General features: G+C 46.7%; 1 protein-coding gene across 1 annotated transcript in view; it reads left to right on the forward strand.

Annotated features, from left to right (window-relative positions):
- The first annotated feature begins 4,836 nt into the window (after positions 1 to 4,836).
- FREM2 (FRAS1 related extracellular matrix 2) overlaps positions 4,837 to 14,069 on the forward strand; it is a 143,155-nt gene continuing 133,922 nt past the window's right edge. Inside the window, exon 1 of the mRNA XM_056329345.1 lies at positions 4,837 to 10,087. Coding sequence (XP_056185320.1) covers positions 4,930 to 10,087 — 5,158 coding nt within the window. The 5' untranslated portion in view covers positions 4,837 to 4,929. The remainder of the gene's footprint in view (positions 10,088 to 14,069) is intronic.

Below are 14,069 nucleotides of genomic sequence, written 5' to 3' on the forward strand. Positions count from 1 at the left end.
GGAGCAGAAGAAACATCGTAAGATAGTAAGACAAAAGTTTAAGATGAGCTTTAGAAACATAAAGGGTGATTTTGGATTGAGTTTTGGAGTGAATGTTGGCTGGATCATGTGGTCACATTTACTGTAGATACCTGTTACACTCATCCCAGCATCAACAGAAAACAATTTTAAGCATGGACTGTGTAAGTTTCACTAGTCAAGAAATGAAACCTTACCCTGCCAGAAGCCAGTGAAGTTTCTTCACACTACAAGGGAAAGATTTACCTGAGGCAGAGGAAAATAAAACTATGGATGTAATATTTAGTGGTGTTTGAATTCTCAGGAACACCTCTGCCTGCCCGGCAACAGATATTTGGAATGACACAAAAGTCATGAAAGAAATGGAGAATAGGGTCAAGATAATGCCACAATTATTTACAGGTAAAGAATACATCTCAGGAAGAGGAGTGAGGTTTCTTGAGTCAGCTATCTGCCTCTTGAGATACTTGGCAGAAAAGGGATGACTTAAAATTACAGTTTAGCAATATTCTTGCATATACTCAGGCAAAAAGCTATGCCCAATGATTTAGAAATTGTCAGTTGCGTAATAATTCATTAATGAAATAAGAAGAAAAGAATGGGGAAGCATCAGAAAGGTTATTGGTTAAGCACAGCTACACACAGGGAATGGAGACACTCATCTGGCTGACTTAACATTGCCAAATTTTCACCTTGTTTCAGCAGGCTATTTATATAGGACTGGTTTTGAGTCTTCACACACCAAATCACCTGTGCTGTTGTGAATGATGACAATTTTCTCTGTGTCACAGAAGGTACTGTACACCTTACTTTTACACGGCCTTCAGAGTTGAACTGTAATAGTAAAATTAATTATACAACCAGTAAGTGCCCAAATGCTCCCATGGATCTATTTTGCTGTTTCCATTCTCTCTCCCTTCTCTCCTAATTTCCTTGGCAAGACAGTTAATATACATTGGCAAGAGATGGCACATCTTTTTGTATTTGTAAGTTATGAAACACACATGCTTTCTATCTAGCAAATGTTAAAAACCTCTGACAACTGTACTTCACATTTAGTCTTCTTTCCCAGTATTTAATAATCAAAATTATTTCATTTTTACTAATAATTTATTTGAAGAGCATGTCTGGAATTCCAGCATTAAGTACAAAACTCCTGCAAAAAGTAATATAACAAGAAAAACCAGGAATTGCTACCGATAAGCTGTTAAGATTACACCATATCGACAGAGGGCAGCCTTTGATAACTATAAATTCATGCATAGATGTGAAGAGTAAACCTCTGTTTGTCTTACACAGGAACTGTGAATTGTGTAGGTTTCAATAAGGAATACAAATCTGTGACCTATCATAAAAAACATAAGCCAGATGCCCTCAGAAAGGGTTGCTTTTGAAATAAGAATAGATTTACATTCATTTTTAAATAAACAAATGTCTTAAAATACAGATTTATCCTGCTGAGCCCCACAGGTAATTTATTTCAGAAGAAATATTCAGTGCTAGATTTCCATAAGCACACTTTTATTTACTAATAATCTGTTAAAGGAGCGGGTCTGCTTTGTCTTAAAGTTTTCTGTTTCTGCTTTGAGTCAGAAATACTGTGTGGTAGCACAGCAGAGCTGAAAGCTTTCATGCAAAGATATGTAGATGCTTTTTTTTTTCCCCTGGCCACATAACAGTCACCTTTTTAATGAAAACTTTAAAAGATAAATGGACTTGTTATTGGGCCCAATTCTGATTTGTTACACTGACTTCAGAGACAATTGGTAGGAAAATGCTTTGGATTTACAGCTATGTCATTAGATCAGAGCTTAGCCAAGATGACTTTCCTTCAAGTATGATTTGGACACAATTATTGGCACAAGCCAACCAGTCAGCAAGTCAAGGAAAATCCTTACAAAATTCTCATCAACTCTATAAACTGGAGCGCTTTTTATTTTATGTTGTGCTGTGAAAAGAAAAAAAAAACAACCCAAAGAACACATCTTGCACTTTGTACTTGAACTGTGGCACCAGAGCTCATTGACTTGTTTGACAAGACAGCAACTACTAAAAATAAAGAGGACTTCTGCTGTTTGTACATGGAGATTTACTACTTGATGATGTAGATAATAGAGATCAAAGAACCTGACCTTGTGTCCGCTGAAAATAAGATATTTCTGTATCAGAGATGGGTCAATCCCATCTCTTTACTACTTTTACCTTGAATTTCTTTTTTTCAGTTAAGAAGCTAAATCTCTCAAAAATTGATTGGTTGGAATGCCCTTCTCCAGTCATTTTCAACACAGATATTTAAAGAGTTATTCCTTCATCTAACAGATTTCTCTAACTCTCTTTACCCATTGAAAAGAGATGTCCCAGATACGATCTCTTGATAAACACCACAAAACATATCGGACTGAGTTTAACAAAGAAGAGATTGCTCCATTACAAATGTGGTTAAAACACATCATCATTAAAAAGAAAATATTTTAAAGGTACATGTTTACCTGCTATCCCTAATAGTCTAAAAACATTAAGAATTGAAAAAAAAAAGCGCACTTTTCATTAGATACTTTATTTTTTTTCTTCTGCTAGAACAACAGCAAAAAAAAGCTAGCTATTTGTAAGTGATTTATTACCCTTTTCACTAAGGCTTTCTACACACACATGCATGTATACACATAGACACATCGTTTGAGTGACAATCTCTGAAAAAGGGAATTTATTTGGAAAAAAAGGAAAATATGTATCTCTTTAAGAGAATAAATCAAAAGATTTCTGCTGAACATTGGTTCTGTAAAACTTCATTTTACTACAGCCTAAATTTGTAATCAAACTTAGGTGTTATGCATTTCTTTGGTAAGTTAAGCTATGCATGCCCATGCAGGCAGACATGCCTTCAAAACACCCCAATGCTACCTTAAATCTCTGTGTTGGGTCATTTGCTTTTGGTTGTTGGGTGGTTGGTGCATTGGTTTTCTTTTTATTTGTTTTAAAACAGAACACAGGATTTGACACTAGACCATTATACCTGGGCAATTCCAACCACCCTATCCTGAATATTGCCGTCTCTGACAAGAAGAGATATTCACACTACGTTTGTGAAACTATGGGAGATCGTTGTTCCTGGCACTCAAATTTTTCTACTGAATTACCTTCCTTTGAGGCCTAAATCAGACATTAACTTGCTGAAATCCAGGGTGAATGCCTCATAAGGGTAGAGAAATGGTATTAGCGTTGCTTAACTTACTCGGTATCTGACTACTAGAACTACAACCTCCTGCAGCAGCATCCAAGTCATAATTCAGTGTAGACTTGTTTAACAAAATAGCTTTCTGCAGTTTTCCACAGGTACGTCAGTAATAGAATATAAAAGTATCTCACAAATTACAACAATCCAGTTATGTAGAGCAGTTGTCCACTGATGTCCTCCTCCCCCAAACCAAGCTGAATTATTTGTTGGAATGAACACTGAGATGTAAACATGGCTGACTGCCCACTTTTGAAATTCCAAATTCAGGTTTTTCATACAGAAAACAAGATCACCTGCCGTAAAGTTGCTCCACCACTGAAGGGTAACGTCAAAGGTTATTTTAAAAGAAGGCATCACAAATTTGTACCAGGTCATTTCCAAACTGCCTTGGGTCACCTTTGAATCTGCCCCCTTTTTAGTATTTTCTGATTTTCTGTTCTTAGAAACGTGTTTGGGGTTTTTTTGGTTGTTGTTTTGGTTTTGTTTTTTTTTTTTTCTTTTAAACAGACTCTGGTTCACATTTCATTAACAAGAAAGAATTTTAGCAGCTGTGAGACAAGATGAATAAAACCTGAGAGCCTGCCATTAGGGATTTTCAAAGGCAAGCAACTCCTGCAAGCTCAGGCTCTTACTAATATGCCTTTAACTGCAGACACAAGATGGCAGGAATACTGTGAAGCTTTTATTCACCAGTGCTGCGACTAGTCACCTCCGAGGAATGAAACTGGATATCAGCTAATGTATTTTGCCCCGGAGATATTTATCCGCCTTCTTTCTGGCGCGCAGCAGGGCGGTGGCGGCAGCAGGTCCCCGCGCCACCGCCCCCAGCCGCGGCCCCGGGGCGCTGCCCCTCGCGTCACCCGCCGCGCCGTCCCTCGGGCACCTTTGTCCCCCCCCGGCCCCCGTTAACCCGGCTCGGCTCTGGGGCAACCCCCCTCCTGTTGCCCGCGGGAACCGGGCCACCGCCATCGCTGCCGGCCCGCGCCCGCCTGCCGCCCCGTACCCTGAGGGGAAGGGAAGCCCCGAGCCCTCCCCGGCGGCCGCGGGGGGACAGCCCCGCTCTAACTGCCCCAGGAGCCGGGGACTGGAGGCGAGAGCGGGGAGGCTCCGTGCGGGGGTGGCGGGGAGGGGCGGTGCCCTCCCGCTGCCCCCCGGGGCTGGCGGAGGTGCGTTCCCGCCGCCCTGCGCAAGCTGCACCGCCCTCTCCGCGACACGGGGGCTCTGGGCGATCCGCGGCGCCTCTCCCGCGGGGGCTGCCGGCAAGGCGAGCGGCGGCGCCCGCCTCCCCCTCCCGCCCCGTCCCCGCGCAGCCAGCGCCGCGCCCGGCGCTCTCCCGGCGCCTTCTCCTCAACAACCTGTTGAGGGGTCGGCGGAGGGAGGGGGAGGCTGTCCCCCACTACCTTGCGTGATTGGCATCCCGCTCTGTCCAATCGCGCCAGCCGGCCTCTCCCCCCGCGGGTGCCTATTGGCCGCTCGGAGGTACCGGGCAGGACTTCGCGGCTCGCGGGGCTCCCCTCCGGAGCGGGGCGCGCTCCTCTCAGACCGCAGCGTGTGCGTGAGGCGAGCGGGTCGGGGAGGGCGGTGTCGGCGGCGGGAGCGCGGCCGCCACTCGGCCCCTGCGGAGCGCGCACGCCGCTGCCGGGGGCTCCCGGCGCTTCGCTCCGCCGGCAAGGACGATGCAGGCTCTCCCCGCCGCGCCGCGGCGGCTGCCGGCCGGCTGGCTGCTGCTGGCCGGCTGCCTCTGGCTGGGGGCGCCGGAGCCGCCGGCAGGCAGCGGCGCGGTCTCCTCGCCGTGGGCGCCGGAGGCGGCCGCCGTGGTGGTGGCCAACCGCGGGCTACGGGTGCCCCTGGGCCGCTCCGCCTGGCTGGACCCCGCGCGGGACCTGGTGCTGCAGGTGCAGCCAGGTGACCGGTGCCACCTCACCGTGCTGGACGAGGACCCGCTGTGGCAGCGGCCGGGCCGCCTGAGCCCCCGGCGCTTCCCCTGCGACTTCGGGGCCCGCGAGGTGCAGTACGCCCACCTGGGCGGCCGCAGCCCCGCGCGGGACCGCGTCCGCCTGCAGCTGCGCTACGACTCGCCGAGCCGCGCCCTGGTGCTGCCCCTGGTGCTGGAGGTGGAGGTGCTCTTCACCCAGCTGGAGATCGTCACCCGCAACCTGCCCCTCACCGTGGAGCGCCTGCGGGGCACCAGCAACCCGCTGGACGCCCGCAGCCTGGAGTTCGCCTTCGAGCCGGGCCGGCAGCGCTGCCGGGTGGGGCTGCTGCCGCCGCTGGCCGGGCTGCCCCGCTACGGAGAGATCCTCAACTACCCAGCCGCGGCGGCCGCGGCGACGCCGCCGGCCGCGGGTGGGGAGGCGGCGGGGGGCGGCCCGGTGCCCACCTCCATGTGGGACTGCGAGGAGTTCCTGCGCCTGGGGCTGCGCTACCGGCACACGGCGGCCGGCGGCTCCCCCAACCGCGACCTGGTGCCGCTGGTGGCGGAGCTGCGGGAGGCGGCGGGCGGCGGGGCGCTGCTGAAGCGCGAGTACTTCCAGGTGCTGGTGCGTATCCGGGCCGGGACTGAGAACGTGGCCCCCAAACCCAGCTTCCTTGCCATGCTGATGATGGAGGTGGACCAGTTTGTCCTCACCGCCCTCACGCCCGACATGCTGTCAGCTGAGGATGCCGAGTCACCGCCGGACCTGCTGCTCTTCAACATCACCTCTCCCTTTGGCCCCGGTCAGGGCCACATGGTCAGCACAGACGACCGGAGCTTGCCTGTCTCCTCCTTCAGCCAGCGGGACGTGAGGGAGCTGCGCATCGCCTACCAGCCACCCACGGAAGACTCAGATCGGGAGCGGCTCTTTGAGCTCGAGCTGGAGGTACTGGATCCGGAGGGTGCTGCCTCAGAGCCTTTCGCCTTTGTGATTGTGGTGAAGCCCATGAACACCCTGGCACCTGTGGTGACCCGCAACACGGGCCTTGTGCTCTACGAGGGGCAGTCACGGCCTCTCTCAGGCCCGGGTCCCAGCCCCAACCTGGTGATCAGTGACGAGGATGACCTTGAACAGGTGCGGGTGAGTGTGGTGGCAGGGCTGAGACACGGCCACCTCACTCTCCTGCAGGACACCCCTGTGCCTGCTGCCCCTCGTAAACACTTCACAGTGGCTGAGCTGGCAGCAGGCCTGGTCATTTACCAGCATGACGGCAGCGAGTCTCCACTCAGTGACAACCTGGTGCTGCGGCTGGAAGATGGTGGCTCTCGCCACCGTGTTGAGTTCCTTTTCCCCATTACCCTGGTGCCCACCGATGACCAGCCACCCCTACTCAATGCTAACACAGGGCTGGCCATGGCTGAGGGTGAAACAGTGCCCATCACCACCCGTGCTCTTAGCGCCACTGACATTGACTCGCAGGATGCCATCCTGCTCTTCACAGTGGAGTCTGGCCCCACTGCTGGGCAGCTCCTCCTCCGTCAAGCACAGCCACCTCCTGGCTGGGAGGAGGAGGAGGAAGATGAGGCCTTTTCTTGGAGGAGGGTGCAAGGTTTAGCAGGGAGCTCCCTAATCTATGAAAAGCCAGTAAGAGAGTGGCTGCAGCAGGACATTGTGGAGGGGCGTCTCTTTTACCACCACTTTGGGCCTCACAGCCCTGGCCCTGGGGTTGTGTTAGACCAATTCATCTTTAGAGTCCAGGATGACAATGACCCACCCAACCGCTCTGGGCCACAGACTTTTGTAATTCGAGTACATCCCATAGACAGGTTAGCCCCAGAGCTGCACAGTGGCAGCAGCCTGCACTTAATAGTTGCAGAGCAGCAGGTGACCCCACTGCGGAGGAAGCACTTATGTTACACAGATCAGGATTCAGGGGACCGTGAACTTCGCTACACGATAACCCAGCCCCCCACTGACACTGACACTAACCACCCTCCAGATGTATATGGTGCCCGCCTGGGATCCCTTGTGCTGACTGAGGATCACTCTGTGGAAGTTACCCACTTCACCCAAGCCCAGATCAATCATCACAAGATCTCGTACCGTCCTCCGCAGGAAGAACTGGGGGTGGCTCCTCATTTGATTCAGTTTCAGTATCAAGTGCAAGATGCAGCTGGCAATGCAGCTGAAGGGACTTTCACCATCTACCTGCAACCTGTGGATAACCAGCCTCCTGAAATCACTAACACTGGCTTCACTTTGCCTGAGGGAGGCAGCCATGTTCTTAGTCCAACTGAGCTGGATGCCACTGACACGGACACTGAACTTGCCCATCTCAGATTTATCCTGACCCAGGCTCCTCGGTATGGCCAGTTGCAGCTTTCTGGGTACAGTTTGATTCCAGGAGGTGTCTTTGGCCTGGAGGATATCAGACAAGGGAGGGTGGTGTATGTGCACAGTGGAGCTGAGACCAACAGTGATACCTGCAAGCTTGATGTGACTGATGGTGTTCATTTTGTGCCAATCACACTGAAAATGAATGTGCACCCAGTTGATGATGAGGTTCCTACACTACGGTTGCCCCCAGGCACCCTTGGTTCCTACCTGGATGTGCTGGAGAATGGTGTGGCTGAAATCACCGCGAATGTCATTCAGGGTACAGATGAGGATACAGATGACTTAATGTTGACCTTCATTGTAGAGGATCCTCCTCAGCATGGGAACATCCTGGTCCAAGGGGTGCCTGCAGAGAAATTTTCCCAGAGAGATCTGCTGGATGGTGCTGTAGTATATGCTCACACTGGTGGTGAAATAGGCCTTCTGCCCAAAGAAGATACCTTCAACCTTACCTTGTCTGACCTATCTGAGGAGTGGAGCATCAGGGGCAATGTTGTTCAAGGAGTTTCAGTCTTGGTGACCATTCTTCCTGTTGACAGTCAAGCCCCAGAGATTTTTCTAGGGGAGCAGTTCAGGGTAATGGAAGGTGACAAACAGGTCATTACTCCTGCTCACCTCAGGGCTGAAGATGTGGATACTCCACGTGATGATGTACTCTGCACCATTGTTGCTCAGCCCACATCTGGGTATGTAGAGAACATCTCTCCAGCCCCAGGATCTGAAAGATCCAGAGCAGGTGTGGCTATAAGTGCTTTTACTTTAAAAGACCTCCGTCAAAGGCATATTTTTTATGTCCAAAGTATACATAAGGGTGTAGAGCCTGTTGAAGACAGGTTTGCTTTCCGCTGTTCTGATGGCATTAACTTTTCCCAAAGGCACTTTTTCCCCATTGTCATTATGCCGATCAACGATGAAGAGCCTGAAATTTTTGTGCGAGAATTTGTTGTGATGGAAGGCATGAGCCTGGTTATTGATACCCCTATCCTTAATGCAGTTGATGCAGACATGCCTGCTGATGAGTTAATGTTCACAATCACCAGGCTTCCCAGGCATGGCCACATTGTGAACCAGCTGGTCAATGGAACTGTCCTAGTGGAAAGTTTCACCTTGGATCAGGTAACAGAGAGCTCCAACATACTCTATGAGCACGATGACTCTGAGACAAAGGAGGACAGTTTTGAGGTGAAACTCACAGATGGTAAACATACTGTCAGGAAAACAGTACTCATCATGGTTATTCCTGTAGATGATGAGACACCCAGAATGGCCATCAATGATGGTTTGGAGATTGAAATAGGGGAAACTAAAACTATTCATAACAGAATATTGAAGGCTACTGACCTGGATTCTGAAGACAAAACCTTGACGTATATTATAAGATATGGGCCAGGACAAGGCCTCTTACAGAGAATAAAGCCCTCAGGTGGAGTAGAGAATATCACCCTGGGGATGAACTTCACCCAAGAGGAAGTGGATAGAAACTTAATTCAATATATGCATTTTGGCCGAGAAGGAATTCGTGATCTCATCAAGTTTGATGTGACAGATGGAATAAATCCTCTCATTGACCGCTACTTTTATGTGACAATAGGTAGCATTGATATTGTCTTTCCAGATGTAATCAGCAAAGGAGTTTCTTTGAAGGAAGGAGGGAAGGTAACCCTTACTACTGATTTGCTTAGCACCAGTGACCTTAATAGTCCAGATGAGAACTTAGTTTTCACTATTACCAGAGCACCTGTTCGTGGTCATCTTGAATGTACAGATGAGCCTGGGGTACCCATCTCCACTTTTACTCAACTCCTATTAGCAGGCAATAAAGTCTATTACATTCACACTTCAGAAGATGAGGTGAAAATGGACAGCTTTGAGTTTGAGGTGACTGATGGCTATAACCCTGTATTTCGTACTTTCAGAATTTCTATCAGTGATGTGGACAATAAGAAACCTGTTGTCACAATCCATAACCTGGTGGTGACTGAAAATGAATACAAACTGATAACCCCTTTTGAACTGACTGCAGAAGACAGAGATACACCCGATGCTTTGCTAAAATTTATCATCACACAAATACCAGTTCATGGTCAGATCATGTTTAATAACTCCAAACCAGTCACCACCTTCACTAAACAAGATCTAAATGAAAATCTAATCAGCTACAAACATGATGGGACAGAATCAATTGAGGATAGCTTCTCTTTCACTGTTACAGATGGCACTCATACTGATTTCTATGTCTTCCCCAACACTGTGTTTGAAACAAGGAAACCTCAGACTATGAAGATTCGAGTAATGGCTGTGGACAACAGTGTACCTCAAATTGTAATAAATAAGGGTGCTCAGACTCTCCGTCTTCTGGCCACAGGTCACATTGGGTTTCAGATTACCAACAAGGTGCTCAGAGTGGAAGACAGGGACAGTTTACACGTTACCCTTAAGATCAGAATTACAGAGGCTCCACGCCATGGCTTCCTGATCCACCTGGGGAAAGGCAACCATAGCATCAGCCAGTTCACCCAAGGTATTACAATACAATGCAATGCTTTCTTTAGATCCCTGGAAACATGCTTTTTCATGCTAAACTCTATAATAATTGATGGGAGAAACTTTCCAACAGTGAGCTTATTTATAATGGCTTTATTACTTTTTATTTCTGTTTATTATTTATTGTGTCTATGACAGCTTTAAATAGGAAAGGGGGTCTACTGGATAAACACTGAATGAAGGAGCATCTTCGCTTTGCAGAGCTTACAGTCCAAATAACTGTGATTTGGACTTCCTGTCAGTGATAGAAGTTTGTATAACAGCATTGGGCTGCACATGGTTCCAGATCTTTAGAGGCTGAGTGCCTTCTTTAAACAGTTTTATTTAGAAAATGCTACAGGAGTGGCCAAGCTATTCTTAACTAATGGTCATACCATGGTATCAGTTGCTATACAGTCTGAGCACACTTAACTGTAAAAGCAAAATCATTTCCCAAACATGAGGAAATAATATGAGTGCATTTGTTGCCTTAATTACACAAATCTTAACCACAAAACGTTTGTGGTAAATTAAAATGTAATGTAAATGTTTTACAATTATGTCAGTGGTACTTACTTTTTACATGGAACTAAAATGCTAGGTGGTATAAGTAGAATGAAAACCACACGTGCTGTATGTTCTGAAATAAAGCCTCAACACAGGGCTATGAGGTAACCTAAAACAGGAAGCATTAGCTGTTCTCCAGGGAATTTTTTATGTTACTTTGCAGTGAGTTAATAGCTTGTTAATTAACAATGAAATGAAGTTTCTTGGAGCCTTCTGCAGCTGTGGACTTGGAGACAGCACAACAGCATAGAGACTCAAAGTTAAAGGGGCTCAGGCAGGCTGGGCTGTGTAGGTGGTAAGGCTAGAGGTGAATGCTTGTAGTTGGCTGTATTTCATTTCACAGAGCCCATACTGGCATGTGTCCCGTGTTACAGTCTCGGCTGTAGTGATGTTCTTGTCAGATATACTAAATGTTGCAAACAGGCCTGATGAGCTTTTGAATGGCTGGGTTGCCCTGAGGTTTGCAGCGTCAGTGCAAAAAAGAGGTGGAGGAGGGACTAAACCATGTCTAAGCTTTGGGAACCACCACAGCTCCTTAAATGTAAGGCTTCAGTAGTGAACTGTGAGTAGTATCAAGAATATTGTCAGAATAAGTGAGAAACAGATGAGAATGGGAGTAAGCAAATAAAGAGATTATCACTTCTTTAGTGGGTTTCTCTTAACATTGGAGAACATAGAATTATTGAGTGAGTGTTTCTTGAAAGCAGACTGATGCATAGCACAGTGATATCCCGTTTTTTTCACGGAGGCAGGGCACTCAGGATAGGTACATATTCCGTTCTTTTTTGTGCCATGTGGCCAGGCATACATTTTTAGCCAGATGACCAAACTGAAGTTGCTACTTGGCTTTCAATTGGCAGTCTGACCATGTGGCATGCTCACTGATCTGCATGCAGGCTTTCTTAATATCCCAGGACTGCCCGAGCTGGGTGAAAAGCCTGCAACCCTTAGGGAAAAATTGTTTTTAAAGCTAGTGAAGATTCCCACAAAGTGATATAACTTCACAGGTTCCCTGACAGTACTGGCATAAGCACTCGTAATTTCTGTTATGAGTGTTTTTAAGAAATACAGATTTTTTCAATAATTTTGTCCTTTGGCCTCTATGAGTGAATACCTCCTGAGTATCTGTGTGTTATTTCTGTGGTATCTCTTTTCTCAACTTCCTGAATGCTTTTTATAATGTTTTGTATTTTATGAAGCAAACACATAAAAATGTCTTAGGAATGCAGGGCCAAGCACTTGAAGGAGAAGAGGTGTCTGGAAAGGCTGTGTGAAAGGCAGAAAGCATCAGGCTCATGCAGGGATAATACATCTGCCGAGGACAGGAAAAGAGAACTTGCTGGAAGTCGTAGAGCAACTTGGGAGTGAAAGTCAGGGATCTTTCCCTGCACTGTCTTTTCCTTTCCCTTTTTCCTCAGATGCTGTCTTGTCTGCAGCTGCTTTGGGTATGGGAGAGGTTGTGAGTGGCAGGGAGACTGAAATACTTGGCTGAACCTAGAAGGCTACAGTTTTGAGAAGTAATGTGAGACACAGAGGTCATATGTAGACTAAGCTGCATACTTAAAGCTCTCTGGGCGTAGTTCACTATTGTCCCTCACCTTGTGGCCCACTACCATTAATGTGCAAAGCACTGTCAAATCCAGAGTAGTGAATTTATGCATATTTCATGCTTCTGCTATGCTGAAACAAATAATTACCTATTATTGTTCATGATAGGAGTAAACAAGACCAGTTTTGTCATATTCTTAATGTTCCTAATATAAGTGCAGATTTTGCAACCAGCCATGAGTAGTAGTGTTGACTTTTGGATGCTCCTGTATTGATTGTTGGACCTGCTGTTATACACTTTATTTTTATGTTTTTATGTCCTCCCTTTTTAAGGGTTCTATGCTGCCATGCAGGGCAACTTCTTACAAAATGCTGAATAGTTCCAGTTTCGTTAACGTGCGGGTCATGATAGGGCTTGTAAAAAACATCATTACAGTCCTCCAATTTATGTTGGAAGGGACCTCTGGAGGTCATTTGTCCAAGCTTTACTGAAAACTGGGCCAGCTTTGAAGTCATGTAAATGAGGCTGTTCAGGGTCACATGCAGATCAATTTTGAAAGCTGCTCAATAGTTTGTGAGGTCCATCCTAATACTCTACCACCTCACACTCCAGTTCCTTGGATTTGGGTATGTGGTTGTATGAACAGGCAGCCTGACCACTTTGAGCAAGATAACATTGATGAAACAAGATTCATTGTGTGCAAGCAGCTTAAGCGGTTTGTTTTTTCAGATTGCCTGTAACTGAGAGGGCAGAGTGATTGTTTAGCAAACAGCTTTCTGCCTCATGCTTGAGATTAATTTTCAGTATCTGCCTGGTGCTAGAAAGGAAATTAGCCTAGCTTGCCAGATGAGCTAAAAGCCTCCAGTCAAAGTGTGGTTGTGCACAATATAGTATGTCCAGGAGATTTGTTGTGTATTTTGTTCAGGAACAACCAGTGCAGATCTTTCCAATTAATATACTTCAAATATTTCTGCCACAAGTAGGTAATCTTTTGCTTGTGAGGCTCATAGAGTTGATTTGGATTGCTCAAAGGGGTTATTAGAGTATGGAAGAATTAACTTCTTGATAAAAGGTCCCTGGATTCTGCAAATAGTTGGTGCTTTTTATTCTTTTCTATTTAATTGTTAAAATGATCTGAATAAGAGACAGGCAAGTGACAGTAGCAAAATAAAATATTCTTAAAATGCATTAAGCAGTTTCTAAGTTTATTCAAGTACTACCTGTTACTTCACACTACACCTGAAAACAGCACTTTTAATTCATTATTATTTCTTTGTGCTTTGTATGTACAATTTGGTGATAGTAAATGCAGAGAAAACGTAAAGAAAAACACTTGCCACATGGTAATTTCTAGTCTAGTGCTGTCCTAGGGCAAAAATATACACAAAGAATAGTGTGCATGCATAATCATACTGCACTCACCTCTGCAAGTCAGGGCTGGAATTTGTTCATAGCAGATATTCATTAAGATTAGATAATTTGTTTAAAAGTAGGGAAAGTCTGTTAGGGAACTACAAAGTCTTTCACATTTAAAAAGCTTCAGTGGTATATAACAAGTAGGTAGGTAGCTGATGTCACAAAGTGTGATGGACTGCAGAGCACTGCTTTGGGAGGCCCCAGTCCCACACGAGTAGGTTTGTAAGGGGCAGGTCACATCCCACAGCTCTGCAGGTGTGCTGAGGGAAGGTGGCAGGGAAGGAGTAGTGGAGAGTAAGGATCTGCCTTGGCAATAACATAGCTAGGTTGATGTATCAGCACTCCATGTAGCCTCCTGAGGCCAAAGGTATCCACATGGCTACTCCTGCCAAATACACAAGCCAAATCACTTGCAAGCAGTGATTTTATTCAACATTCACTCCTGATA

The sequence above is a fragment of the Falco biarmicus genome, chromosome 2 (assembly GCF_023638135.1).
Source record: "Falco biarmicus isolate bFalBia1 chromosome 2, bFalBia1.pri, whole genome shotgun sequence".
Lineage (NCBI taxonomy): Eukaryota > Metazoa > Chordata > Aves > Falconiformes > Falconidae > Falco > Falco biarmicus.